The 15,905-nt window shown below is 40.1% G+C and overlaps 1 protein-coding gene across 1 annotated transcript; it reads left to right on the top strand.

The window, feature by feature from the left end:
- The first annotated feature begins 4,011 nt into the window (after positions 1-4,011).
- On the top strand, positions 4,012-15,692 carry LOC131637081 (uncharacterized). Its single transcript, XM_058907642.1, has 7 exons — positions 4,012-4,789; positions 4,865-4,994; positions 5,175-5,364; positions 13,036-13,206; positions 13,306-13,434; positions 13,765-13,990; positions 14,086-15,692. Exons 1-7 carry the CDS (start codon positions 4,012-4,014, stop codon positions 15,690-15,692), a joined length of 3,231 nt encoding a protein of 1,076 aa, XP_058763625.1.
- Positions 15,693-15,905: the final 213 nt, after the last annotated feature.

Here is a 15,905-nt window from a genome sequence, read left to right as displayed (position 1 = left end):
AGACATTGGTTAGAGGACTCTTTGAGGTTTCCAAAAAGTGAAAGAACTCCTTCATATGACAAAAATTGAGGGATTTACACCTTGTTGAAGTTGGCTAAATTTTGGGAAAATGCATGAAACCAACATTGCTCAAAAATGTATTTTTTCCAAATGGGGCCAAGTTTTCATGGTTCAAACATGTTTGCCATGTTATTATGGGCCTCCCACGACCAAGACAAAGCCCACACCATTTTTATCCATTTTTGGCTTAATTTTATCTTATTTTAAGATTAAATAAAAAAAGAAAAATGGAAGGATAATGGATAGCTTGAATTCCAAGCATGACTCATCAAGAGAATCATTCAACTCTGTCCCAAGCCAAAGTACAGCAGAGGAAGAGAAGAAAATTAAGCCATAGTGGCTTAAATGCCAAGCTACACATGTGGAAAAAGTCAAGATTCCAACAAAGGCATAAATGCTTCTTAGCTTATCTTCTAAGCACTTCAATGCTTATAAAAGAGCTAGCATGCTTCAGTAACAAAGAGAGAACGAATTGAGAGAAAAACTCTTGCTTGTAACACACTTGTAACATCTTAAAATATTCAAAGAATTTTGAAATTCGAATTCTAAGTTTAAGCTAGTTTTAATACAAAGTAAACACTCAAACACGTTCCTTGAACTTCACTGAACCTATCCAGATCATCTGCAAGCTTTGAAACTCACTGAATCAAGCACTACAGGTCACGATTTGTTCAAACAAAAACCAATTCGTATCTCATAATACATGCATATTTAACAAGATGTAGACATATATTTGAGCTTAGTTTGATGTCCTGATCATTTCTGGACACTTAATTAAGGTTTGGTTGCTTATATAGGAAGATACCATTCTAGGGTTCATAAACTAAATTTTAGGGCTTTCCATTAGAAGCAAAATTAGGTGAAATTGATGGCATATTCAAACTCAGTGAGCCAAACCCAGTTGAATGAACATGTCGCGCCAAATTTCTTTTCAGGTTTACCCCTATTCGCTATTTTGCAGGTTTGAAGCTCATCAATTACAGCGCTTCTCTCATAAAAGCGCTGTTAAAAGAGGTGTCTGGAGGTTGAAGACGAAGACGTGTCTTCCCCCCATTGGATCAGACGCGCGCGTTTTTTTAAATATAACCCTTGGTTTCAGTGTTTGCAGGCGCGTCATAAGTGGTGGTCCCTCACCATCTGAGCCATCAGATCTCATTTAATGACTCATCCAACGCATCAGAATGAATCCCCATACCATGGACTTTATGGAATTTCCACATCTGATCAGTATCCTTTTATTTTCTATTTTATTTTAATTTCTTTGCAAAATTAATTAAAAATAGTTTTAAAAATCCAAAAAATACACAAAAAATATTTTTAGACTTCTAAAATAATGTTTTATTTTCTGAAATAAAAATATTTTATTTTTCTTTATAATTTCAATATTTTGCATAATTAATTAGTATATGTTTATATATTTGCTTTTTAATTATCTTAACCAATCAAAAAATCATAAAAAAAAATTGTTCTTTATATTAAATATTGTTTATATACTATAAACTAATTTTGTACATATTTTGAATAATTTTCTCTTTAAGTTTTAATTATTTGTATAATTATTTGCATAATTATGTTTTAATTAGCTTAATAAATCCCAAATCAATTTTAAAAATTCCAAAAAAATTAGTTTTGCTTTAAAATTAATTGACAAATATTTTTTACATATTTTAAACTTAATTTCTAGGTTTAAATCTATTTTCATCTTTTTTTTTCTTTTCATTTTAATTTAATTAATCATGCATTAATTATAATTAAAATCAATCATAAAAAAAAAACCCAAAAACATCTCTATTTACTTTCTTGCTATTTAAAATTCCTAGATAAATGTATAGGTTGTTAAATTCATGTAAATAGGCTTAGTTTACATTTCCTGCACAATCGATGTAATAGCGTAGATTTACTTTCCACACTTTACATTTCCGCATTTTAATTTCCAGCAAATATAAACTGCGTGTATGTCAAAGATAAAATTGAACCGTTAGATCACTAACTTCAAAGATAAAATATCTGAATCCAATCACAATCACACTTGCACCTTTTAAGGTAATCCCTTCTCATTCTTTTCAAAATCAAAGTCAAAATTCTGCTGTTTCGAGTACAAAATCGAACCTTTTGTTTGTATCCGGTGAAAGGATAGATTTTTAAAGGAAATAGGATAAAGACCTTACAACTCAGGGTAGACCTCCTAGTTTGCTTGCTCAAATCAAAACAAACAAAATTCTCATACACTGTTGTTTTTCAAAACAAAACTTTCCAAAAAGACAATATTTTGTATACATCCAAACACAGATCATTACAAAGTTAACGTTCTTTTCAAAACATCTTTCGAAAGATAAACAAACATTTTGTATACATCCGCACAAGGATCATTACAAATTCAATTTACAAAGGTATTTGAAACCACATATGAGCATTCTAAAGCAATTGAAAAGTGATCGAAAAACAAGTGAGCTAAGCAAACTTAAGAGCCCATGGATAACCATGGATACAAAGGGTGTTAACACCTTCCCTTTGTATAACCTACCCCCTTACCCAGAATTTCTTAAAGGTCTTTTTTCTGTTTCTTTTATAAACCTTTCCTTAATTGGATAAAATAAAAGGTCGGTGGCGACTCTGTGAATTTTCAAAAATGCGAAAGCATAAGCGATAAAAAAGAGTCAGTTCACGTATCTCTCCCGCTCAGAGGTATGGCCCGAAAAAACGGAGGTCCACAACGGATAACAGCTTCAACTCCAGAGCGTTTATCAGCACTATGCTAGGGGCATGGAAATTGAAGAATCTGGTGGAGACGCAAGAGTTAAGCAAAAACCTTTTTCTCTTCCGTCTGGCTTCTAAAAGGGACATGGAAAATGTAATGAGGAGTGGACCTTGGAGTTTTGACCGAAACTTATTGGTGCTTGAAAGGGTGTCTGGAGAGGAGCAGCCATCAGCCTTAAATATGCACTTTGGAGTCTTCTGGGTTAGGATTTACGAACTCCCTCTCATGTTACGTTCATAAGCGATGGCGCGGAAGCTTGGAGGTATACTGGGTTCGTATGAAGATATGGACTTGAAGGAAGCCCACCGCAATGGAAGGTTCCTAAGGGTTAAAGTAAAGATAGACCTGAAACAGCCTTTGAAAAGGGGGACAGTTGTTCGCTTTAAGGAGAAGAATCTGAAGGTTTTCTTTAAATACGAAAGGCTTCCAAATTTCTGCTTTGCCAGTGGGAAAATAGGGCACCAGATAAAGGACTGCGAGGCTGTCAGTGACCTAAGTGAAGAAGGTTTTAAGGATATTGACGAGAAGGACCTCTCTTTTGGCCCATGGCTAAGAGCTTCTCCTCTACCCCGTGTACAGGAAGAGCAGCGTCGGAAAGAATCAACCTCAAGCTTGTGTACTAAATGCCTCTTTAATGTTTCCTCTGGCCAGAGTAGATGCGAATCTAAAGGGAAGGAGAAAGAAGGGGACAACAAAGTGGAACAACTTAAGGTTACAAAGGAAGGCAACACTCAGAGAGTCATTCAGGAGGTGCTGGAAGGACCCATACACTTGCGATTGAAGTTGTTGCTGAGTCTTTGGGGGCAGTGGATATCTCTAATGTGGGGGCTGGAAAAAGGAGTTTGGGGAAGGGGAACACTATAAGAAAAGGAAGTGGACAAAACGTAAAAATCTCAGGGAAGCAACACAGAGTCCAGAGGAGCGATTGGCAACAGAGATTGGTAAGAGACAACTGATAGATGTAATGGTGGTTGATGGAACGATGGAGGAAGGAAGAAGTGGGGAGAAAAAGTTTAAAAGTCAGGAGGCGCCTTTGTTTAATCCTACCAATGTACCAGAGGTGGTGTTGGAAGACCAACACCGCCTAACCCAATGAAAATCATAAGTTGGAACTGTAGGGGGTTAGGGAATCCCCGTGCAGTTCGAGCCTTGCTAAGGCTACAAAAAATGAAAATCCCGACGTGATGTTCTTAATGGAATCCAGGCTTAAGGAGGAGGAAGTACAGAGTGTGAAGTTCAAGTGTGGCTTTGATGGAAGTTTTTTGGTTAATTGTAGTGGTTTGAGTAAAGACAGAGCAGGGAGACTCATCCTGTTTTGGAAGGATAGCTCACAAGTCAGTATTCTCTCCTTCTCCACCAATCATATTGGAGGATCGGTGACTGACAATTGTGATTCTCAGGACTGGTTTTTCTGTGGGCTCTACGGACATCCGGAGGAACACAATAAGAGAAGAACTTGGAGACTTCTCCAAGAGGAGAGAAGAAGCTACGGGGACAGGTTCTTATGTTTTGGTGATTTAAATGATATTCTTTTTGAGGGAGAAAAACAAGGGGGTATTCCTAGATCCCTGAGGCAATTCTCGTGGGGTCGTCAATCGATCAGCAACTGTGGTTTGATTGACTTAGGATTCGAAGGTTATCCTTTCACTTGGACGAATGGAAGAAAGGGGGAGGAAAACAGACAATGTAGGTTGGATAGGTGTCTTGCTTCGGAAGGTTACATTAACAGGTTCTCTCCAATCAAAGTCAGCCATCTTGAGGGGTATGGTTCAGATCATGTTGCTGTTAGGATCATCCTGGAAGATGAAATGCGGGGTTCAGCGAGGAAAAGACAACATATTTTTCGATTTAAGGAGGTCTGGAGTAGGGATCCGAAGTGTGAGAACATGGTGGGCAGATTGTGTAAGAATCCGGGAGTGTGCATTCTTAATAAGTTTGAGGCCATGAAAGAGCTTGATTCAGTTTTCAAGGGTTAGAGATCAGGTGCCATCAGCAAAGAGCTTAGACGCATTGAAGATTTGCTTAAAGACGGTAGTTGCTGGGCAGGTGGGGAGGAAGATATTGCGTCTTTCAAGGCTCTTGAAGTCCAAAGGGACAGGCGACTTCACGTGGAAGAGGTTAGCTGGAGACAAAGGAGTATGGCTCTTTGGCTTAAACACGGGGACAAGAACACCAAGTTTTTCCATGGGAAAGCCAGCCAAAGGAGATAGAATAATTCTATAAAGAGGATTAAAGACGAGAATGGGCACTAGTGGAGAGGAGAGGAACACTGCGAGAGAATACTTGTTAACTTTTTTTCAGAAATTTTTTCCTCAACTGCTCCATCAAATTTAGATGCGATCTGCTCCGTTGTTAGGGGGAAGTTGAAAGTTGATCATATTGACTGGTGTGCTAGGAGATTCACGCAAGAGGAGGTGAAGGTCGCTTTGTTTCAGATGCAGCCCCTTAAGGCTCCCGGTCCTGACGGTCTTCCGGCCCTGTTTTACCAAAAGCACTGGAACATTATGGGAACAAATGTCTGCAACCTGGCCTTGGATGTGCTGAATGTAACACCCCCATTCTACCCAGGCATATAGGTACAAATATCAGAGTATAAAATTAAATTCATAAAAACAATTAGGGTATTACACTTAAGTAACCACATTACCAAACATAACATACTCGTAAAAGATGCGTAACACAAATAATCAAGAGGAAGGATTCTCATAAACACTTGATAGTATTCATACTTGTATATATGCATCGGTAAACAGAATATCCACAACATTCCTCCAAAATACAACGTATGATAAGGTATCCAAAATGCATAATATGAATACATCCAAAGGATCAAATATACATCAAAAGGATCCTATAAGCATCATCTACAAAATAAGTGTTCGATCCCCCCTAGGTGTTACGCATCACGAGCGGACGACACCAAAACGGACGACTACTAAAAGAGCACCTACACTTGCGGATCACCTGCACATTACCCACGAGTAGGTAACATTAAGGCAGAAGGGTGAGAATATAATTCATAATGAAAAGCATGATAAATATAGTAATGCCAACAAATATCATCAAGAATCATACGACAAAGTAATCCACTAAGTCAACCACAATCAATATATAAGTAATGCGACACATGAATGATAACATATATTATAAAGACAGACGATGATGAATGAGACTCGACTATGCATATGCATGTGGTACCAAATCCGGAGTAAACTCCTCCTTGTCATTATGAAAAATACACCTTGCCGAGCATTATGCTGGGACTTTATTCCACTCAGGAAGCCCGCAGGCTATTGTCATCGAGCACTTAGCTCCCACTGATGACCTTTTGCCACTCAGGCTAATATACTGTTACCGAGCATTAAGCTCCTACTGGTAACCAATGCCCACAGGCCATCTGTTAACGGCATTCCGCCATTAACGTATTGAAATGTTATGCTGTGCATACAAACGACTCGATTACATAACAACAACAACAATAATATAACTCGGTCACATATCCACATCACACCGGTTATATTAATCCACACAGATACATCACCAAAATTGCCACTCAAGCGTTCAAATTCACACAGCACACATATACCGTCAAAACATACTCGATTAGCAAATATCATTTCACAAAATACATTTATGAAAAATCATTCAACCACCAATACACTCCTCTTTATCATAAAGCATGCTTAATAAGCTTCATAACGCTTCGAACGGCACGTAGAAACGACCTCCGATTCAAAAGATAGAGAAAAACGAAGTTTGGAAAAACAAGTTTCAGCACTGGCCGCTTAGCGGGTCGCAACGGGTCGCTTAGCAAACATTCCAGTAGCAAAATGAAAAAAAATGCAAGAAGCTCCGCTTAGCGGCGCACTAGCGGTTTCTGCGAAATTTCCATAAATATCTTCTTCCGCTTAGCGGACCCAGGGCCGCTTAGCGAACCTGCGAAAACTCAGAAAAACCAGTTCTGCAACAGACCTGCTAAACCCAAATCAACCATCTCAAAACCTCATGTAAACTTCCCTACACCTCCTACACAATCCATACATGCCATATATTCATGCTAACAACCAATGATTCATGGTTCATTCACTAAATGTAAATAACCTAATAATTCCTTCATCAATAATAAAACATGGAGAAATGTAAAGTAACCATGATCAATGAAGATATCTATCATCATACAACACATACACACCACAAAATCATATTCATAACTTCAAAACTCACAAAACTCATAACCTAACATTTTTGGCCAAAGCATAGAAAATGTACAAGAACAAGAACAAACTATAAGGATCATACAATCAAGATAAACTAGATTCACCCCCTTACCTTGGTTAATCTTGATTCTAGCTTGGTTGTTCTTCTCACAAAAATCTCTTCTTCTCTTTCTCTTCTCACTTTTCTCTCTATTTCTTTCTTTTTCTCCAAAATATCTCTTTTTCTCTTCTATTCTAAGACAACACAATCTTCTACCTCTCTATAACTCTTTCTATTTCTCTACTTCTCATTTTCACCCACTTAACTCTCATTAATTCCAATTTTGGCCCAAATGTTATTAAACATTAATTCTAACCAATTAACACCAAAACCTAATAATTACACACATGGAAAGTAATAAATAAAATATTAACATAATTAATATTTATCGACTGACACGACTCAAAAACGGTAAAATTTAGGAAATGTAGCAAACATCACAATTAATCAGAAAAACACATTTACGGGCGTTACAACCCTCCCCCACTTAAAAGATTTTCGTCCTCGAAAATAAAAATTTACCTGCTACAAACAACTCAGGATAGGAGTCTCGCATCTTACTCTCCAACTCCCAGGTCATACTCTCACCTACCGCACCTAACCACACGACCTTCACCAAGGCGATCTCTTTGCCTCTTAGAGTCTTAATCTCACGATCCTCAATACGCACTGGCATCGTCTCAACCGTCAGGTTCTCACGCACTTGCACATCATCCATCTGAATCACATGGGATGGATCTGCAATGTATCTCCTCAACTGAGACACATGGAACAAATCGTGCAGATTAGCAAGACTTCGCGGTAATGCCACCCGATACGCAACTTTGCCAATTCGCTCCGATATCTGATAAGGACCAATAAAAGGCGGAGTAAGCTTCCTCGATTTCAAAGCTCGTCCAACACCCGTCATAGGCGTAACTCTTAAGAATACATGATCACCAGCTTGGAATTCCAAATCTTTCCTTCGCTTGTCATGATAACTCTTTTGCCTACTCTGAGAACTTCTCATCCTCTCACGAATAAATTTCACCTTCTCTGTAGTCTCTCTTACAATCTCAGGTCCGAGTACCACACTCTCGCCTGATTCAAACCAACACAATGGAGTTCTACACTTACGACCATATAGCGCTTCAAAAGGTTCCATTCCGATACTAGAATGAAATATGTTGTTGTAAGTGAATTCTATCAACGAAAGATAAGTATCCCACGAACCTCCCTTCTCAAGAACACACGCCCTCAATAAGTCTTCTAATGATTGAATAGTCCTTTCGGTCTGACCGTCTGTCTGAGGATGATAAGCCGAACTCAACCTCAACTTAGAACCCAGAGCCTCTTGTAAACCTTTCCAAAAATCTGATGTGAATCTCGGATCTCTATCCGACACAATACTCAACGGTATACCATGTAGTTTCACAATCACTTTGATATAAATCTCAGCTAACTTCGCAACTGGAAAAGTGATGTTAATAGGAATAAAGTGAGCAGACTTTGTCAACCTATCAACAATCACCCAAACTGCATCAAAACCTCTCACAGTATTCGGTAAACTCGTCACAAAGTCCATAGAAATACTATCCCATTTCCACTATGGAATATCCAACGGTTGCAACAACCCTGCAGGACGCTGATGTTCCACCTTCGACTTCTGACATACCAAACACGCATACACAAACTGAGCCACATCTCTTTTCAAACCAGACCACCAAAAGATCTTCTTCAAATCCTGATACATCTTATTGGCTCCCGGATGAATACTCAAACTGCTTCTGTGACCTTCCTCTAAAATCATCTTCTTCAGCTCGGAATCATCAGGTACACAAATCCGACCACGGAATCTCAAAACACCCTGACCATCCACTCTGAAGTCGCCATCATCACTTTGATTTGCCACTATAAACAAATCAACAAGTTTCACATCCATCCTCTGTCTCTCGCTAACGGTTGACAGAAAATCATTCGTCACTTTCAACATACCCAACTTCACACTATCTGGTGTCAATTCACATACCAAACTAAGATCACGAAACTGCTCCAAAAGTTTCCACTCCTCCGCCATCATCGCGGACATATGCAAAGATTTCCGACTCAAAGCATCGGCAACCACATTAGCTTTACCAGGATGGTAATTCAAGCTAAAGTCATAGTCCTTTAGGAATTCCAACCACCTACGTTGTCTCATGTTCAATTCTTGCTGATCAAATAAGTATTTCAAACTCTTATGATCACTAAAGACCTCGAACCTTGCACCGTATAGATAATGCCTCCAAATCTTTAATACAAAAACAACCGCAGCTAACTCTAAATCATGAGTGGGATAATTCTTCTCATGAATCCTTAACTGCCTCGAAGCGTAAGCCACCACCTTACCTTCCTGCATTAAAACACCACCTAACCCCATATGCGATGCATCATAATACACCACAAACGGTTCCTTAGGATCAGGTAAAACCAAAACCGGAGCTGAAGTCAACCTTCTCTTCAACTCGTCAAAATTCCTTTCACAAACTATGTCCAAAATAAACGCCTTACCCTTGCAAGTAAGTTGAGTTAACGGAAGTGCCAACTTCGAAAAGCCTTCTATGAATCTTCGATAATAACCTGCCAAACCTGAGAAGCTTCTGATCTCAGTAACCGATCTCGGAACCTCCCATTGTAGCACTGCATCTACCTTGGATGGATCCACTGCAATCCCGTTACCTGAAATCACATGACCAAGAAAACTCACCTCTGATAACCAGAACTCGCACTTGGATAACTTAGCATACAGCTGCTTCTCCTTCAAAACCTGTAGCACAACACGCAAATGCTCCTTATGCTCTTCCGGAGTCTTAGAATAAATCAAGATGTCATCTATGAAGACCACAACAAACTTATCCAACTGATCATGGAATATGCGATTCATATACTCCATAAACACACCAGGTGCATTAGAAACCCCGAACGGCATCACCAAAAACTCATAATGCCCGTACCGAGTCCTAAACGCAGTCTTCTGAATATCTTCCTCCTTCACCCGAATCTGATGGTAACCAGATCTTAAATCAATCTTGCTAAACACACTGGCTCCCACCAACTGATCCATCAAGTCGTCAATCCTAGGAAGCGGATACTTATTCTTAATTGTCACCTTGTTCAACTGGCAATAATCAATACACAACCTCATGCTTCCATCCTTCTTCTTTACCAACAAAACTGGAGCTCCCCATGGTGAAACACTAGGCCTCACAAAATGTTTTGCTAGCAACTCTTCCAATTGTTTCTTCAATTCCACTAACTCTGATGCCGACATTCTATATGGCGCCATAGACACAGGCCTCGTACCAGGAACTAGATCTATGGAAAACTCCACTTCTCTCTTCGGCGGCACATCAGAAAAGTCTTCAGGAAATACTTCGGGAAATTCTCGCACTACTGGGAAATCCCCAACTGCAGCTCGACCCTCCACAGTTAACGATGCAAACACACCAAACAATTGTGCCCCATCTGCCAATAGTCGATTCAACTCCTTGGTAGATAAGACACCAAATTCCGCATCCTTCTCAAGAAATGGAAATGTCACCAACTTATGATAACAATCGATGTGGACACGATTATTCATCAACCAATCCATTCCCAGAACCACGTCTAACTCGTTCATCGGCTAACAAATCAAATCAACAGTAAAGTCCTTACCGAAGATTGATATCGGATAATTCTCACAAACTAAAGAAGTAGTCACCGACCCCATTGCTGGTAAATCGATAACCATCTCACCACCCAAGTCGGACAGAACAAGACCTAATCTTTTAACACAATCGGTGGCTATAAAACAATGCGAAGCACCCGTATCAATAATAGCAATTAAAGAAATGCCATTAATAAAACAAGTACCTCTGATCAGTCGATCACCCTTATCCGTCTGAGTTCCAGCCAACGCAAACACCTTCCCACCAGCTTGAACTTTCTTCTTCGGACATTGACCGCTCATGTGTCCCTCTTCACCACAATTAAAACACACTATTCCCTTAAACGCACAGTCGGATGACATATGTCCTGCCCTCCCACACTTGAAACATTTCCTCGCGTCACCATTGCAGACATTACTTTTGTGGCCAGGTTTACCACACTTAAAACATACAATCTTAGCAGGAGCATCTCCCCCACTAAACCTTGGTCCATAATTCATCTTTTGCTTACTCTTCCCTCCATCATACGGCTTCCCACGATTCTGCGGACCTTTGTTCCTCTTTTCATTAATCACCTTATGATGAGCATTATTATCCTCATCATAAATCCTACAGCTGTCCGCCAAATCTGGAAACACCCGAATCTTCTGATAACCTACCGCCTTCTTGATATCAGAACGCAACCCATTCTCGAACTTAATGCACTTAGAAAATTCTGCTCCCTCACCAACAAAGTGCGGGTAGAATTTCACAAGTTCATTAAACTTTGCCGCATATTCTGACACAGACATGTTGCCTTGAACCAACGCCAGAAACTCGGTCTCTTTCTTTCCACGGACATCCTCCGGGTAATACTTCCTCAAAAACTCCCTCTTGAACACCGTCCAGGAAATCTCTTCACCGGTTGCTTCTAACCTTGCCAAAGTCTCCAGCCACCAATCATCAGCCTCCACAGCTAACTGATGAGTGCCATAGCTGACTTTCTGCTCTTGCGTGCAATCCATCACACGAAAGATCCTCTCCATCTCCTTCATCCAAGTCAAGGCTCCCTCGGGGTCATGCGTTCCCTTAAACACAGGAGGATTCTCCCTCTGGAAAGTCGCTAAACTCCGAGACCTTGCATTCTCATCCGTATGCATAGCTTCATCCATAGCTTGCAATGCAGCAGCAATAGCAGCGTCATTACGTCCAGCCATCTCTAAACTTCACAATAACACCAAGAGAAGTAAGCCCAAAGAATAACACAAGAATGGTTAGACCAAACGACACGACACTTGGTCGGACAACACCGACCCGCTCTGATACCACTAATGTAACACCCCAATTCTACCCAGGCATATAGGTACAAATATCAGAGTATAAAATTAAATTCATAAAAACAATTAGGGTATTACACTTAAGTAACCACATTACCAAACATAACATACTCGTAAAAGATGCGTAACACAAATAATCAAGAGGAAGGATTCTCGTAAACACTTGATAGTATTCATACTAATATATATGCATCGGTAAACAGAATATCCACAACATTCCTCCAAAATACAACTTATGATAAGGTATCCAAAATGCATAATATGAATACATCCAAAGGATCAAATATACATCAAAAGGATCCTATAAGCATCATCTACAAAATAAGTGTTCGATCCCCCCTAGGTGTTACGTATCACGAGCGGACGACACCAAAACGGACGACTACTAAAAGAGCACCTACACTTGCGGATCACCTGCACATTACCCACGAGTAGGTAACATTAAGGCAGAAGGGTGAGAATATAATTCATAATGAAAAGCATGATAAATATAGTAATGCCAACAAATATCATCAAGAATCATACAACAAAGTAATCCACTAAGTCAACCACAATCAATATATAAGTAATGCGACACATGAATGATAACATAAATTATAAAGACAGACGATGATGAATGAGACTCGACTATGCATATGCATGTGGTACCAAATCCAGAGTAAACTCCTCCTTGTCATTATGACAAATACACCTTGCCGAGCATTATGCTGGGACTTTATTCCACTCAGGAAGCCCGCAGGCTATTGTCATCGAGCATTTAGCTCCCACTGATGACCTCTTGCCACTCAGGCTAATATACTGTTACCGAGCATTAAGCTCTTACTAGTAACCAATGCCCGCAGGCCATCTGTTAACGGCATTCCGCCATTAACGTATTGAAATGTTATGTTTGGTAATGTGGTTACTTAAGTGTAATACCCTAATTGTTTTTATGAATTTAATTTTATACTCTGATATTTGTACCTATATGCCTTGGTAGAATTGGGGTGTTACACTGAACAATAACAAAAGTCCTAGCCTAATAAATGGTTCATTCATAGCTCTCATTCCCAAATGCAAGAAGCCGTCGACCTCTAAAGACTTTAAACCTATCAGCTTGTGCAACGTGGTTTTGAAGATTATTACAAAGGCGATAGCTAACAGGATTAAGGTAATTCTCCCGGAAGTGGTGGATGAAGAACAAAGCGCTTTTGTTAAGGGAAGACTTATCACGGATAATGCTTTGGTAGCGATGGAGTGTTTTCACTAGATGAAGAAAAAGACGAAGGGGAAGAAAGGAGTTATGGCTATGAAGCTCGACATGTCCAAAGCTTATGACAGACTGGAGTGGCCTTTTGTGGTTGCTTTCCTCTCCTCAATGGGATTTCCGGAAACGATGGTTAACCTGATCCGTAATTGTATCTCCACTGTATCTTAGAAAATCCTTGTCAACGGCCAGCCCAGCGTCAGCTTTGTACCGGAAGGGGGCCTCTGTCAAGGGGACCCCCTTTCTCCGTATTTATTCATACTGTGTGCTAATGTTTTTTCACGTCTTCTCAAGCGTGCGGCAAGTCAAAGTAAAGTTCATGGCATTCAAGTTGCGAGAAAAGCTCTGGTGATCTCTCATCTGTTTTCCGCGGAAGACTGCCTCCCATTTGCAAGAGCCAACTCCACAGAAGCGGATACTATTTTAGGAATTCTTAAGGACTACGAAACTTCCTCTGGATAGGTTGTTAACTTGGACAAATTAGAATTCTCTTTTAGTCGCGATGTCAAAGATGAAGAAAAAGATCAAATTCGTGTGAGACTAGGAATGAACACAATGGCTAGTCACTTCAAATTCCTTGGTCTGCCTGTTCTATTCAGCAGGTCAAGGAAAGAAGTCTTTGCCATGGTTGTTGAGAAGGTGTGGAAAAACCTCAAAGGGTGGAAGGAGAAGTTTCTGTCGCGTGCAGGTAAAGAGTTTCTCATGAAGGTGGTCGCTCAGGCTATCCCCACTTATATCATGGGCTGTTATAAATTTCTGATCACATATGTCATGAGATTGAAGGCTTGGTGGCGATGTTTTGGTGGGGTTCTAGGAATGAGGAAAAAAAGATCCATTGGATGAGTTGGAAGAAGTTGGCGTGTGCTAAAGGGGAAGGAGGTTTGGGGTTTAGAGGTTTTAAAGAATTCAATACAAGCTTACTTGGGAAAACATACTGGCGGCTCTTAAATGATGGTGAATCCTTGCTAGGAAGGGTCTTAAAGGGGAGATACTTCCCAAGGGGTAGCATTGATGACAACTATGTGGCTTACGCTCCTAGCTATGCATGGAGAAGCATCATTAGTGCGAGGGAGTTGATTTTGCAAGGCTCGCGGTGGAGGATCGGTAATGGCAAAAAGGTGAGAATTCTAAAGGATAGTTGGATCTCAAGTAATTCAGGTTTCAGAATTATTGGCAGTACAAGAGGCATCAATGAAAATGCCTCAGTGCAGGAGCTTATTGATCCCGACTTGGGAATTTGGAAACAGGACGTGATCCGTGGCTGTTTCGAACCTTTTGAGGCTAGCTTGATAACTAGTATTCCTCTTTCTCGTAGCATCACTGAAGATAAGCGTATATGGCATCATGAAAAGAATGGCTGCTACTCGGATCGTTCCGGTTATCATTGTTGTTTGAAAATGCAGTCTGATTCTAGTCCGAGTCCTTCTAGCTTCCCTCTGCGAACCCTTTGGAAGGAGATTTGGAAAGCCCCGGTCCAAGCAAAGATCCGCAACTTTCTGTGGAGATTGACCAAGGATATTCTTCCCACGAAGGTTAACCTGTTGAAGAAAGGTATTATACTGGACGATTGCTGCTCTCCATGCAATTCTTCCCCTGAGTCAGCCCATCACCTTTTAATGGAGTGCCCTTTTGTGCGTCAAACTCTTTTCTCGTCTATCCTGAGCTATCGCACCCCGTCTGCGTTGGATCTTTGTGATTGGATCCGAAGTTTTTTGGTATGTGGGGACAAACTAAGTGCTCAATTTCTTCCTACTGTGTTGCATAAGGTGTGGACTGCAAGAAACTTAGTAATTTATCAGCAAAAGTCATCCTCTCCCATCTCTGTAGCGGCTAATGCGCTATATTCGGTTAAGGAATTTAATTTGAGGAATTCTCCTGTTGTTTCAATAACGGATCCTCGGGTTCAGCCCCTTATGAACGATATTCCAGCAGACTTTACGTTGATACAGGTGGACGCGGGAGTTTTTCCTGACGGGTCAGTTTCGTATGGCTGTGTTTTCAAAAATCAAATTTCAGGTTCTTTCTTTGCTGTCAGCAAGAGAGAGTTGTTGACCGTTGATCCGGGGCTGGCGGAGCTGTTGGCTATCCATTGGAGCCTTTCTTTAGCCGGTCAATTCAAGCTTAGAAGTATCATGGTTCATTCCGATGCGAAAGTGGTGGTGGACTGCATCAATTCTCTTGTAGATGTTCCGGCTTTAGAACCAATTGCAAATGACTGCAGGATTCTGTTAAGGAAATTTGACGTAGGTTCTATTTTGTTTATTAGCAGAACTTTGAATATGGATGCTCATAACCTTGTGGGTTTGGGACATATGTATGGCTCTAAAACTTTGTTTGGTGGTTATCCGTCTATGGAGCCCTTTGTAACCGTTTCCTCTTTTCGCAATTGAAAGTTAGTTTTTCACTGTCCAAAAAAAAAGAAAAAAAGAAAAGTCATTCTAGTAAAGTAGTATCGGTATTTTTAGATATAAAGTAATTAGAGTCTCTCGGTTGATTACTTTTCAAACTATATTTTCACGTGATTTAAGTCCTTGCTTAGTAATAACATTTTAATGGGTAAATTTACACAAGGTCTGAGCAATGAATATAAATTTGTAGCTCTG

This window comes from Vicia villosa, unplaced genomic scaffold, assembly GCF_029867415.1.
Source record: "Vicia villosa cultivar HV-30 ecotype Madison, WI unplaced genomic scaffold, Vvil1.0 ctg.001911F_1_1, whole genome shotgun sequence".
Lineage (NCBI taxonomy): Eukaryota > Viridiplantae > Streptophyta > Magnoliopsida > Fabales > Fabaceae > Vicia > Vicia villosa.
The sequence above is the reverse complement of the archived record's forward strand: the minus strand, read 5'-3'. Positions and strand labels throughout refer to the sequence as shown.